The sequence below is a fragment of the Strix aluco genome, chromosome W, assembly GCF_031877795.1.
Source record: "Strix aluco isolate bStrAlu1 chromosome W, bStrAlu1.hap1, whole genome shotgun sequence".
Lineage (NCBI taxonomy): Eukaryota > Metazoa > Chordata > Aves > Strigiformes > Strigidae > Strix > Strix aluco.
In genome coordinates, this window is record NC_133970.1 from 36,887,237 (window position 1) to 36,900,260 (window position 13,024).

General features: G+C 47.7%; 1 protein-coding gene across 3 annotated transcripts in view; it reads right to left on the reverse strand.

The window, feature by feature from the left end:
- The window catches only part of LOC141917805 (CBP80/20-dependent translation initiation factor-like), a 215,477-nt gene that overhangs the window by 161,788 nt on the left and 40,665 nt on the right, over positions 1–13,024 (reverse strand). For all 3 annotated transcript variants that reach the window (XM_074811346.1, XM_074811345.1, XM_074811347.1), the window contains exon 4: positions 2,256–2,339. In XM_074811346.1, coding sequence (XP_074667447.1) covers positions 2,256–2,339 — 84 coding nt within the window. The remainder of the gene's footprint in view (positions 1–2,255; positions 2,340–13,024) is intronic.

Consider the following 13,024-nt stretch of genomic DNA (forward strand, 5'->3'; position numbering starts at 1 on the left):
TATAAATGCCCTTTCTGATCACCAGATTAGAACTGTGTGAGGCATATCATGGTCACTGATACGTAACCTGAATTTTCACAGTAGCTGAAACCAGCAGAAATTTCACATCCAAGTATTTTTGAACTAAGTCCAGTGCATACTGCACAACCGTCAATGCAGAAATCTCAGCTGCAAATAAAATAGGAAAACCAGGAATTTGATTTTCCAACCAAACCCCTCAAAAACCATAAAAAAATCACAACAAAAAACCCCACCAACATCCCTTGGGAACTAATTAGCCAGCTTTTTCCTTAGCAGGTTTGAAGAGTGACTGATAATTTACATTCAAGACAAACACCTTATTAATGAATATATATTTTTTTAAAATGTTTAAAGCTACTAGTGAAAAATCAACAGCCAGAAATGGTAATAAACTGAATCTAGTCCTCACCAGCAGCATTTAACTCGTATATCAGTAACAGCAAGAGAAACACTTGCCTGGACAGAAGAACAATAGCCTGCAGCTTCTCTTTGGTGCCAAGGAAAATTTGTTACTCGCTGTTAAAGGAAGTCCAACACGGAGGGAGATAATTACTAGCTTCGCTGCAGGCTGGGAGAGAGCCCAAATGCAGGGAAAACAGCTTGGGCATCAGTGAATTTTATTTGTATATAGAAAACAAGCTTCCTTTTGGAGGAGATCAAATAGGTTTAATTCCCAGGAAAAAAAAAACAACAAAAAAAAACCATAAGTTGAAACAAAAGAGAGCACAGAACCAGGCAGATGGAAGATGTCAGGGCTGCATTGATTGGAGTCAGGAAAGCATCACTTGTGCGTGATTCCTGCATCCTCCTGTGGTACCCACCAGAGACTGGCACGTCAGATGAGCCCTTGGGTGAAGAGCCAGGGACCTTCTTCCCCAGGGAAAACACCCGGTCCTGCTAACACCCTGAGCAACCCAAGGAGGCTCGATGGAAACAGACAGCCTCCCAGCTGAATTTCAAGCAGCTGGCTGCAGCAGTGGGAGGGAGTCCAGCCAGGGTTTTGCTGCTGAATATTTCAGAGCAGATCAAAGCTATAATAAATTAAATCCACAATTCTGTCTGCCACCTTCAGAGGTTCATCTGAAGCAGCATCTCCATACAGCACGCACCTTCCTACACAACAAGATCTTGCCTTTGTTCTGTGTAGGTGTTTGTATAGATGCTCCCAGTATCCTTGCATCCAGGCACACAGCAGGGAGGGGACACGTGAGCCCCTATCCCATAGCCCAGCAGCTTCCAGCACAGCTCTGCATGGGAAGAGACTGTGCCCAAAACGGGAGCTGCAATATGCACTGCTCAGACTGGCACGGCCTCTTGTACCACCTTGCAACGGACTCCCAGGCTTCTTCTCATGGATCTCACGTGTGGGATTGAAGCCTGGAGGACATCAAGCAGGGCGAGAGCAACAAAACCACCAGCCTGAAGTCCCTTTTCCAGGTGGGACATCCATCAGCCACAGCAACTGCAAATCGCTTCACCCTTTCCTGCAGCTGGCTCGGTCTCCTATCTCCTTGGGTGAATGCTGCTCTTACAGAGTTGATGGTCGCATGGTGGCACAGCAGCTCCTCAACCAGGTGACAACGGTCAAATCCATGCCTCCACCCTACTCAACCCTCTCCCACGCTGGTGCTCACAGAGGAGGGACAGCCACCTCCAGCAATGCCAGCAGTGCTTGGTAAATATTCTTCACTGACGTTCACACCATGTACAACCACCAAAACCAACTCACACCTGCCTTCTGTCATTGCAAACCCAACACAGGCTCTCAGCACATGCAATTTTGCTTCTTCTCCCAGTTCACCCTCTCAGCTATTTAATCCTCTTCCCTGCAACACCATCCTTGTGCTGCAGCACATAACCAAGAAGCACAGCTACACAAAATCCCTCATCCCAGCTACATCTCATACTTCCAAGTCAGCTTTGATGCTTCAAATAGGTCCCTTGCACAGGTGGCAATAAGAAGCTCTTCAGGAATAAATGGGACACTCCGTATTTTTTCCCCTTTATCACAGAGCAATAGGCTCCTGGTCAAAGCATCCATACGCACATTGGGATGTTGCCCATCTCCCATGGTTTCAGTGGGAGCGAGCTTTCGGATGTGAAACAGAGAGACACATCTCCCCTTCCACAGGAAAGGGAAAGCTGGCACCATAGGCAAGCTCCGCACTGTCAGATGAGACAGTACAAGAACAAAAGCAAAGGTTTGGTGAGGAAGAGCTAAACACAACCCCTACCTGATCGTGTTCGTGAGACGATGAGCCCTTCCCTCGGGATGGGGAGCAGCTGCCATCAAGCTGCTCACTACAATCCGCTGTCCACTGTAAAAGGGATAAAAAAAGGGATTGTGTAAAATAATAGCTGGGCTGGGGAAAACTTCTGTGTCAGTCCACAGCGCACAGCAAACACCGTCCAGCCGTGGGCATTACTATACACATGAATCTCCCCCTCCCCCCCTTTTTTTTGAGGATGATCCCAAAGGCTTTGGCTTGGAACTGCTCGACTCGCCAATGGTGAGCAGAGGGAAGATGCAGGAACAATTGCAGGAAAGCACCTGAAATGATGCTTTGCAATAAAATCCATCCCCAGTATTTCCTTGCAGACTCCAATGGTGTTTGGTATCTCAGGCATGTGGTATGCACCAGGGCAGCTTGATTTGATTACTCTTTTCCATGGAAAGTTGGGAAGTTTCTGCTTTTCCCAACTCTGCTTCAGGGACAGATATGAGTCCTGAGCTGCCAAAACCCTGTGGTTTTATTTTAAACAAAACAGAAAACAGAGCTCAAAGCTGCAGGTTTGGCCACTGCTGTATGCTGCAGCTGTGATGTGCAACCTGGATGGCAGCCCTGCTATCACACTGGCTTCACCCCATGGTGAAGGACATGGGCATCAGGGGACTTCCCAGCCATAGGGGATCATGAGCTGCTCAGGCCAGCTTCCCCCAAGGATTGACAGCAAGGTGCCTCCACCAAAATAATTCAGTTTGGGGTCATTTGGGGGGTTTTTTCCCCCTCAAAGAAATGAAGGACTGTATCATACTGTGAAAAATAAATAAAATTTTAAAAAAGCAATTTTCACTACACAAACATGAAAGATGCTGCTTAATCCTAAAGTCATTTTGTCACCTGTGAGAGACGAGAAACCAGGCCTGTGAGAAACTAAGAAAAACAGCCTGAGAAAGCAAAAGTTGAGGCTGATCGAAGAAATGCCTCAAACACTCGCAAGACAAAACTATGAGTCACAGGGTGGATAGTGTGGAGGTCAAAGCTGATAAGGCTGCCCGAATAACACAAGATGGGACTGGAGGAGGGAGCCCTGTGAAGACAGGACGGCTCTGCTCTGGTGCACCTGGCCAAATTTCAAGGGCCATCTGTCCGGTGAATGACCTTTGCTTCATTATCCACGAAATGCATATTAAAGTTAACACCCCTCAATATGCTAACGAGGGCTAACATGATCATGCTAATTACATCATCCCACGAAACGCCTTACCCCTCCCCGTACATGGGATACGTAGGGATGTGGGTCGACCTAGGGGATGGACCCAAGGAAAGTGGGTATAAATCAAGAAGGGAAGGGGGGGGGGGCGCGGCCTGAGGAGAGAGAGTGTAGTGAAGCGAAGAAGACGGATGCCAGCGAAAAAGACGGATGTCTCCTGTGCCTCCCGAAACCCTCGTCGGCAGGAGCAGCGCAGAAACCCAGACCGGTGATCTGTATTTCCCCATTCCCTCTATCTCCCTCTTTTCCCTTTCCTATTAAGCAATGCAAGGCATATTATATTGCTTGCCACAACTTGCTATATACTTAGCCAACTATCGTGTGTTCAATTAGTGCATTGTGAGTAGTTAATAAATGTTTAGACTTGGAGACTTGTTGTCCGCTCCATTGGGGATTTGCGAATCTGAGTCACTTGTCCCCCTCGTCTGAGCGGGACGTGACATTAAAATTGGCGTAGTCAGCAGGATCCCCTTCGGTGTCAGAAAGTCTTATGAGATACTGGTTCTCTATCCGGCCAACTCGGACAGGGAGAACTGGGAATTGGCCCCTCAGCTCTATGCTGGGAGAGGGTCGGAGGGATACCGATTCTCTATCCGATAAGGACAGGGAGAATCGGGAAGTGACCTCTCAGCTCTAAGCCAGGAGAGGTTCGAGCAGTGGCAAGCCATGACTGGCCAGGAAATGTTGGTGCTTGACTGCTTCCCTGTTTTTGAGAAACTGAAGGAGTATAAGGCTTGTCCTCCTCCTTTAGTAGAGGTTTGGGCCCACGATAATTGGCATAATCCAGAAGCAGTGGCAAGCTATATCAGTGCACTTGCGGGGGTGCAAGGGTCGCGACCAGGCAAAGGAAAAGCTGTAGTGTGCGCTGTATTGGGGGCAGCACTGACTGCAGCCCAAAAAGAGAAACATGTTAAGAAACAATTAGAAGGGGAAATGATCAAATCCTTACAAGATCTGGTAAAAGCTCTCCAGGATCAATTGGTTGAGGAACGTAAAGTTACTGAACAAAAAGCTAAACTCTGGCAAGAGCAAACTGAAGTTTTGAAAAGCCAATTATCTGATGAGCGTAACACCACTCAGCGACTTCACACAGCTCTGTTAGATGCCTTGGACCGAGAAAAAATCTCACGGTCCGAAAAAGAGGGGAATGAACAAGAAACCTGCAACCGGACAGATCTTGGCTCTGTTCCGGATAGTGAACAGGGAGTTACGAGTCTGGCAAAAGCAGCAGCCAGACCCTTGTATCCAACAAAGGAGTTAGAGATAAGGCGAGAAATTTCTTACCCCGAAAATGAGGGGGCAAATTTAAGACCATTAATTAAAACGGAGACCACCGAGGGTCAGGGTGGAAGAGCTCCGCAGGTCACCATTCGAACTACACCATATCCAGCGACTGAGCTTGCGAAAATTCAGGAGAAATATACCAGACGAGCTCAGGAAACTGAGACTGAATACGTGTGGAGGGTATCTTTGACTGGTGGCGACCGAATTTTGTTATCAGAAGATGAGGCCCAGGGGTACTGGGGGCCAGGGGTTTTCTTAGTTACTGACGACCAGAGAGAGCCGTGGTCGTTAACTCAACGAGCTGCTTATTGGGCTGGGGGTCTGGACCCCTTGGAAAGGGGGGATCCAGTATGTATTGAGACCCCAACCATAAATCATTTGACTGAAAGTCTGCAGAAGGCTGCTTGTCTCCAATTAATGCATGACAGACGTTTGGTTCCGCAGCAGCCTTCCCCGATACTATTAATTGCTAACCCCGATCAAATGACTCCCCTGATTCGGGGCTTGCCGGACTCTTTGAAATCACATGCAGTACAATTACAAGATCGTTTGCGGAATGCATTAGCCCCGCGAGGGGGGAGACGGGCGGGGGGAGAAGCCATGACCTGGGGAGAGATAGCTCAGGACTTAATAAATTACGGCCGGAGAATGGGCCTTACCAGGGGAACGGGTAAACCTAAGCCCTCGGTACGCAGAGTGGAACAGCAGGAAAATCCGCCTCCTTCCCCTCCGCAAGTTTTAAGAGCAAAGAGAAACCTCTTGTGGACTGAGGGAATTGGACAGGGGATTCCCCGAGAGTTAATGGATGGTATGCCTACTACAGTTTTAGAAAAGCTCATTCGAGCCTGGAAAGACAAAAGAAAGCTGCCCCCCCCAACCGAGCGGACCTTTCGAGCAAAGGGAGGGACAGAGCTGGAAACTAACGAGATGGTGGTAATTGCTTCTCAAACACCAACTGCCCCTGAAGAGGACTTGATTGATTTAGGGTCGGGAAACTGGACGCACCATCCCCAGTAAGTGAGCCGGGGGATGGCGGGTGGGTCCACTTAAGGAGGCTCACAGAGAATACTAAAGGAGACTTGTTGATTACCTTTCCCCTCGGCCCCCTTAAAACTCCAGTTACATTTCTAGTAGATATGGGTACTCAGATTTCAGCACTCCAAACTGAGGTTGCCAAGTGCGATGGCATAATTGCTGACAAAAAGCAGATCTGGGTTACAGATGTTTTCGGGGACTCTAAGCCACAGCCGACTGCTCGGGTGAAATGCTGGTTACCTGGGAATGAAACTGCAACAGAGGCTATGATGATCCTGGGAAATTTCCCCACAAATATCCTGGGACTTGACCTATTGAAGAGATAAGCCTGGGTGGATTCAAAAGGAAGGGAATGGAAATTTGGGTCCCCAACTGCCTCTATAAGACTTTTACAGCAAGCGCCTGCGCTTCCTCCTTCTAAAACTGTTAATGTGAAACCTTACGCCTTACCGTTAGGTGCAAGGGAGGGGATCACTCCAGTAATAGCAGAGCTGCGGGAACAAGGGATAATCGTTCCAACTCACTCACCCTATAATTCCCCAGTGTGGCCAGTCCGTAAACCTAACGGAAAGTGGCGTCTGACAATTGACTATCGGCGATTAAATGCCAATACAGGTCCTCTAACAGCTGCAGTGCCTAACATAGCTGAACTGATTGCAACCATACAGGAACAAGCCCACCAGATCTTAGCAACTATTGATGTGAAAGATATGTTCTTTATGGTCCCCATACAGGAGGCAGACAGAGATCGCTTTGCCTTTACATGGGAAGGCGTGCAATTTACTTTTACACGTCTCCCCCAGGGATACTGCCATTCGCCGACCATCGCTCATTATGCACTAGCACAGGAGCTTGCTCAAATCCCTCCAAGGGAAGGGGTCAGGATATATCAATATATTGACGATGTTCTGATTGGTGGCTCTGATGCTGCTGCAGTGGGACAGACCCAGACAGAGATAATCACCCACCTAGAAAATTTAGGGCTCCAAATTCCAGCTGAAAAGGTACAACTCCCATCCTCTGAGGTAAAGTTTCTGGGTATTTGGTGGCAGGGAGGAACAGTGTGTATTCCCCCTGAAACTTTAACTACCCTGGAAGAAGTAAAGAGCCCTGAAAATAAGAAGGAGCTGCAACATGCCTTAGGCTTGCTGGTATTTTGGAGGAAACATATTCCCGATTTTTCCATCATAGCTCGTCCTTTATATGATTTGACACGCAAAAGGGCTACTTGGGACTGGACTCCTGTCCATGAAGAAGCCTTAAAGCTGTTAATCTTTGAGGCTGGAGTATATCAGGCCTTAGGGCCGATACATCCAACAGATCCATTCCAAATTGAGTGGGGTTTTGCAATTCATGGACTATCCATACATATGTGGCAACGTGGGCCGGAGGGTACCACCCGCCCTATAGGGTTTCATTCGCGCAGTTTCAAAGATGCAGAAAAGCGTTACTCGATCTGGGAGAAGAGTCTTTTCGTGGTTACCCTAGCTTTGCAGGAAGCTGAAAAAATCATAAGGCAGCAACTAATCATTCTATGAGGACCCTTTAAGGTCCTGAAACCAGTACTGGCCGGAACCCCCCCTCCTGTGGGGGTTGCGCAGCGAGACACAGTGAGGAAGTGGTATGCACAATTAGATCATTACTGCCACACGCATCAGATAGAGGAGGGGGCACCCAAAGTGCTCAAAATACAAGATCCACCTTCTGACCACCCTGAACCTCCTCCCTCATACATAAAACCTGCTCCCCCATTTGAAACCCACCTAAAGAATGTATGGTTCGCCGACGCATCTTCTAGAAGAGAGGGAAAGGTATGGAAATACCGAGCAGTAGCACTGCATGTTGACTCGGGGGACCGAATCATAACAGAGGGTGAGGGAAGTGCTCAGGTGGGAGAGTTAACAGCAGTATGGAGCGTGATTGTTAAAGAAGCTGAGACTACAGAACCAGGATTTATTTACACAGACTCCCATGCCGTATTCAAGGGATGTACCGAATGGCTTACATTTTGGGAAGAAAACCACTGGGAAGTAAATCGGGTACCGGTGTGGCAGCGTGAAAAGTGGGAGGAAATCTTAAACATTGCAAAATGGAAGTCCTTTTTAGTAGGATGGGTTGCTGCACACCAGTCAGGAAATCACCCTGCCCACCTGCTAAACAACCAGGTGGATTCAATGACTCGATTGATGAGAACTGCTACAGAAGGTGAGGAGGAGAAATGGGAACACTTACTGGAATGGCTGCATGTAAAGCGGGGTCATTCAGGAAGCAAAGATTTGTTTAAAGAGGCAATAAGCAGGGGATGGTCCGTAACCAGGGAATTGTGCAATACCATTATTTCAGCGTGTAGTCTATGTCGTACTCGGCTGGGAGAGCACAACCCTCTTAAGGACCAACCCCTACACCTAAGGGACAACAAGGGACTATGGGACACCTGGCAGGTGGATTATATTGGCCCTTTCGGGCTCTCTGAGGGAAAACGTTATGTATTGGTGGGGGTGGAAATAGTATCAGGCCTAACCCAAGCAGAAGCTGTATCTTGAGCAACTGCAGAAAATACGGTGAAGGGGTTAAAACGTTGGTTTAGCTACTTGCCTAAGCCCAAATCGATCCAATCAGACAACGGTAGTCACTTTACTGCCAGGGTGGTTCAGGAGTGGGCTCAAGATGAAGGAATTCAGTGGCTTTTCCATACTCCATACTATCCCCAAGCAAATGGAATTGTGGAACGCACCAACGGACTTCTAAAGCAGGCCCTAAAACCCCTCGAACCAGGATGGCCACAACGGGTGCCAGATGCAGTAATGAAGATAAACAGTCGGTGGGGAATTAATGGGTGCCCACGACTTACCGCGTTCTGTCCTAAGCCTCTGTCCATACTCGCCAGGAAAAAAGAGACTAAAGACCCTGCAAACCCGCTCCATTATCCTGGACAACCTGTTCTAGTAGACTTGCCCACCGTGGGGCAAGTACCCCTAACCCTAAAAACTCCCATCAATATTTGTTCATGGGTGGCTACTGATGCCCATGGGAAAGAATACTGCATCAATACCAGGTGGATTGTCCCTTCTTTCTAACCATCATGGTTTTGTCATGTATATATGTGTTTTACAGAGCATTGATCCTGGACAACAGGAGACCTATGTTACTTTTAGCGCTTTCAATGGTTGTAGGCATTATTGGCTAGTTATTATTTGTAATCTGCTTACATTATTATATAATTTGTGGAATCATACCTGCTGAGTGTGGAATAAATCATTGCCAATCAACTACAATCAAGAATCCAGGAAATTTTACAGGTACATTTAATGAGTTCACTTATTAGAAGGTTAACCTGGAGTTGTGCCTTAAGTTACCTTATTGGGAATCACCTCCAAAATAAAGGAAGCCTGTGAGTCACCTGTGACTGCACACTGGTGCTTGCAAATACCAAACAGATTACAGTGCTAGCTCATATAACTGTATGTGGTCCTTAAAACATCACATCCATCAACAGCAAGATGCAGTCATCAAAGACTAGTTGAAGGGGTCTGATCCCACAAATTAAGCATTAATGAATTGTACCTGAATATTAAATTGTATTCCCATTTAAATCCTTATAGACCTGATAATGTGATTGTGTAACCTCAAATAGGTTTAGAAAATTTAACTTAGCAATTATATGTACTAACAAGGTATGCCTTTAAGGAATTAAAGGTGCAGACCCAACAACCATCTAAGATGACGTTGCAGAATCTGGCTAGCATTGCTGAAGGAACATGGACTGTGCAGTGTGCTGAACCTAACTGAGGGAGAATGCTGCATCACCATCCACAATGCCACCACCTCTATAGAGGAGACCGTGCCATGATGAAGATGATCAACAACGGGAAGTGAGAACCTTTTTATTGACTGATGGACTAGTTTGATGGATGGAACCCTGGGTCATGGGTCACATCACTGGGATCCTCAGGACTCACGGGGTGGGGAAGATGGCTTGTAAATATTACTATTGTGATATTATGCAAATTTTTGCTTTTAATGGTATGCCTTGCAGCAGTTAGCTATATGCTCTCTCACCTTCTGTCTTCCTTTTCCCTATACCTTTTGAGATCACAATGGTCAAAGAAGAACTTGGAGTGTTTGAGTCACGGGGTGGGATGTGAGAGACGAGAAACCAGGCCTGTGAGAAACTAAGAAAAACAGCCTGAGAAAGCAAAAGTTGAGGCTGATCAAAGAAATGCCTCAAACACTCGCAAGACAAAACTATGAGTCACAGGGTGGATAGTGTGGAGGTCGAAGCTGATAAGGCTGCCCGAATAACACAAGATGGGACTGGAGGAGGGAGCCCTGTGAAGACAGGACAGCTCTGCTCTGGTGCACCTGGACAAAACTTCAAGGGCCATCTGTCCGGTGAATGACCTTTGCTTCATTATCCACAAAATGCATATTAAAGTTAACACCCCTCAATATGCTAACGAGGGCTAACATGATCATGCTAATTACATCATCCCACGAAACACCTTACCCCTCCCCGTACATGGGATACGTAGGTATGTGGGTCGACCTAGGGGACGGACCCAAGGAAAGTGGGTATAAATCAAGAAGGGAAGGGGGGGGGGGCGCGGCCCGAGGAGAGAGAGTGTAGTGAAGCGAAGAAGACGGATGCCAGCGAAAAAGACGGATGTCTCCCGTGCCTCCCGGAACCCTCGTCGGCAGGATCAGCGCAGAAACCCAGACTGGTGATCTGTATTTCCCCATTCCCTCTATCTCCCTCTTTTCCCTTTCCTATTAAGAAATGCAAGGCATATTATATTGCTTGCCACAACTTGCTATATACTTAGCCAACTATCGTGTGTTCAATTAGTACATTGTGAGTAGTTAATAAATGTTTAGACTTGGAGACTTGTTGTCCGCTCCATTGGGGATTTGCGAATCTGAGTCACTTGTCCCCCTCGTCTGAGCGGGACGTGACATCACCCCCCCAACAAAGTTGAGACTGAACCTTGGTGACCAGCCCCATTTCTGAGGTCTTTCATCCTGGAAGCGCTTAGCTGCTCCAGAGACACTCAACACTTGGATGCCATCACCAAGGCTGATGCACCAAGAAAATGAAAAGTCAATTCCATACAAACAGCAACTTCCTGAGAGCTTCTTGACAGGTATGGATGAAGCCACAAAATAAGAGGAAGAGCCACCACTAGAACTGCCCATGATCCCTCACAGCTCTGCTGACATCGGAGAGCCTGTTCTATTTCACCAGATGGGGGGGACCTCAGCCTTGCCTTTAGTGAGCTCATTAGAGCTGCCCATCACTCCCCTGCCACCTCTGTTGACCTACCTGCAGACGCTCATGGTGCTATCATGCTTGAGAGCCTTCTGCTAGACCTATGCCTATCTCCTTTAATAATTTTGAGTGCAACCACGTGACTGGAAAGGTCTCTCAAGGTGCAGCTCACCCATTATTATGTCCACAGCCAAAAGAAAATTGCATTTTCCCCTCTGACTTTCCTCTTTTTCCTGGTGGGAGCAAGGTTGGAGACATCCCCACCATGGGAACATCCACATTTTGGGATTCTCTAGACCGGTGATGGAGTCAGCTCCCCTGGGAGTGGTGTGGAGAATGAGGCAGTGTATAGAGCGCCTTTTCTTCCTTCGCACAGAGAGCAGTTAAAAGACCTCTTCAGCAAAATCTATTCTTAAAAAGGTCCTTTTCATTGGTAATTTCTTTACACCGAGCTAATATATAAAGGGTCCAAAGCTCTGAATCAGATCCTCAGCTCCAGAAAACCTGCATAGCTCAGATAAATCGGACAAACACTGCTGATATCAGATAAGGATGGGATCCTTCATATATAGAATTACAGAATGGTTTGGGTTGGAAGGGACCTTAAAGATCATCTAATTCCACCCCCCCTGCCATGGGCAGGGACACCTTCCACTAGACCAGGTTGCTCAAAGCCCCATCCAACCTGGCCTTGAACACTTCCAGGGAGGGGGCAGCCACAGCTTCTCTGGGCAACCTGTTCCAGTGCCTCACCACCCTCACAGTAAAGAATTTCTTCCTTATGTCCAATCGAAATCTACTTTTTTTCAGTTTAAAACCACTGCCCCTTGTCCTGTCACTCCAGGTCTTGGTAAATAGTCTCTCTCAGTCTTTCTTATAAGCCCCCTTCATATATTGAAAGGCCACTATAAGGTCTCCCCGGAGCCTTTTCTTCTCCAGGCTGAACAACCCTAACTCTCTCAGCCTGTCCTCATAGGAGATGTGTTCCAGCCCTCTGACCATTTCTATGGCCTCCTCTGGACCCACTCCAACAGGTCCATGTCTTTCTTGAATGGGGGACCCCAAAATGCAGTACTCCAGATGGGGTCTTGGAGCAGAGGAGGAGAATCACCTCCCTCAACCTGCTGGCCACGATTCTTTTGATGCGGCCCAGGATACAGTTGGCTTTCTGGGCTGCGGGAGCACATTGCCAGCTCATGTCCAATTTTTCACCCACCTGTGTCCCCAAGCCCTTCTCCACAGGGCTGCTCTCAACCCATCCATCCTTCAGTCTGTGCTGATGCTGGGGACTGCCCCAACCCATGTGCAGGACCTTGTACTTGGCCTTGTTGAACTTCATGAGGTTCACATGGGAGAGCAAGCTCCTCTATGCTGGACTTGGGGACGTTGGCTTTTGCACGCTGTGGGGCACGGGGCAGGGGATGGGAGAAGCAGGCACCTCTGGCAAATGGCAGGAGAGTGCCTTGGCCTCACTACTCCAACCACTCCTCCCAATTTAAAGGCAAAACAAAGCCCTAGGAAGGCAGGGCCTCATTTGTAAGCAATTAATAGACTTGAGCATGAAACGAGAGACAAAATGACCTACAACAAAACTTCTCTGCATGCTGGAGGAGGTCATGGTCCTGGACAAACTCAGCCTGGACTCTGCCCTTCTCCCCATCATCATACGCCCAGCTTGGCTTTGCCTCGTAGTGTCATTAGCTTTTAAACTAACATTAAGGCTTAATGCGAAGTGTTCCGGGGATCTCTGCTTGGGATCAGTCTCCCTTGCACCTCACATAAAGAGGTGAAGACCAAAATCAGACCAGCAGACCCCACCAGCAGCTCAAATACATCTCAGCTATCCAACGATGGCCATATCCTTACCCCTTATGACCCTTCAGTCTTATTACTCTTATACTCCTCATAACCAGTATGTAAGTG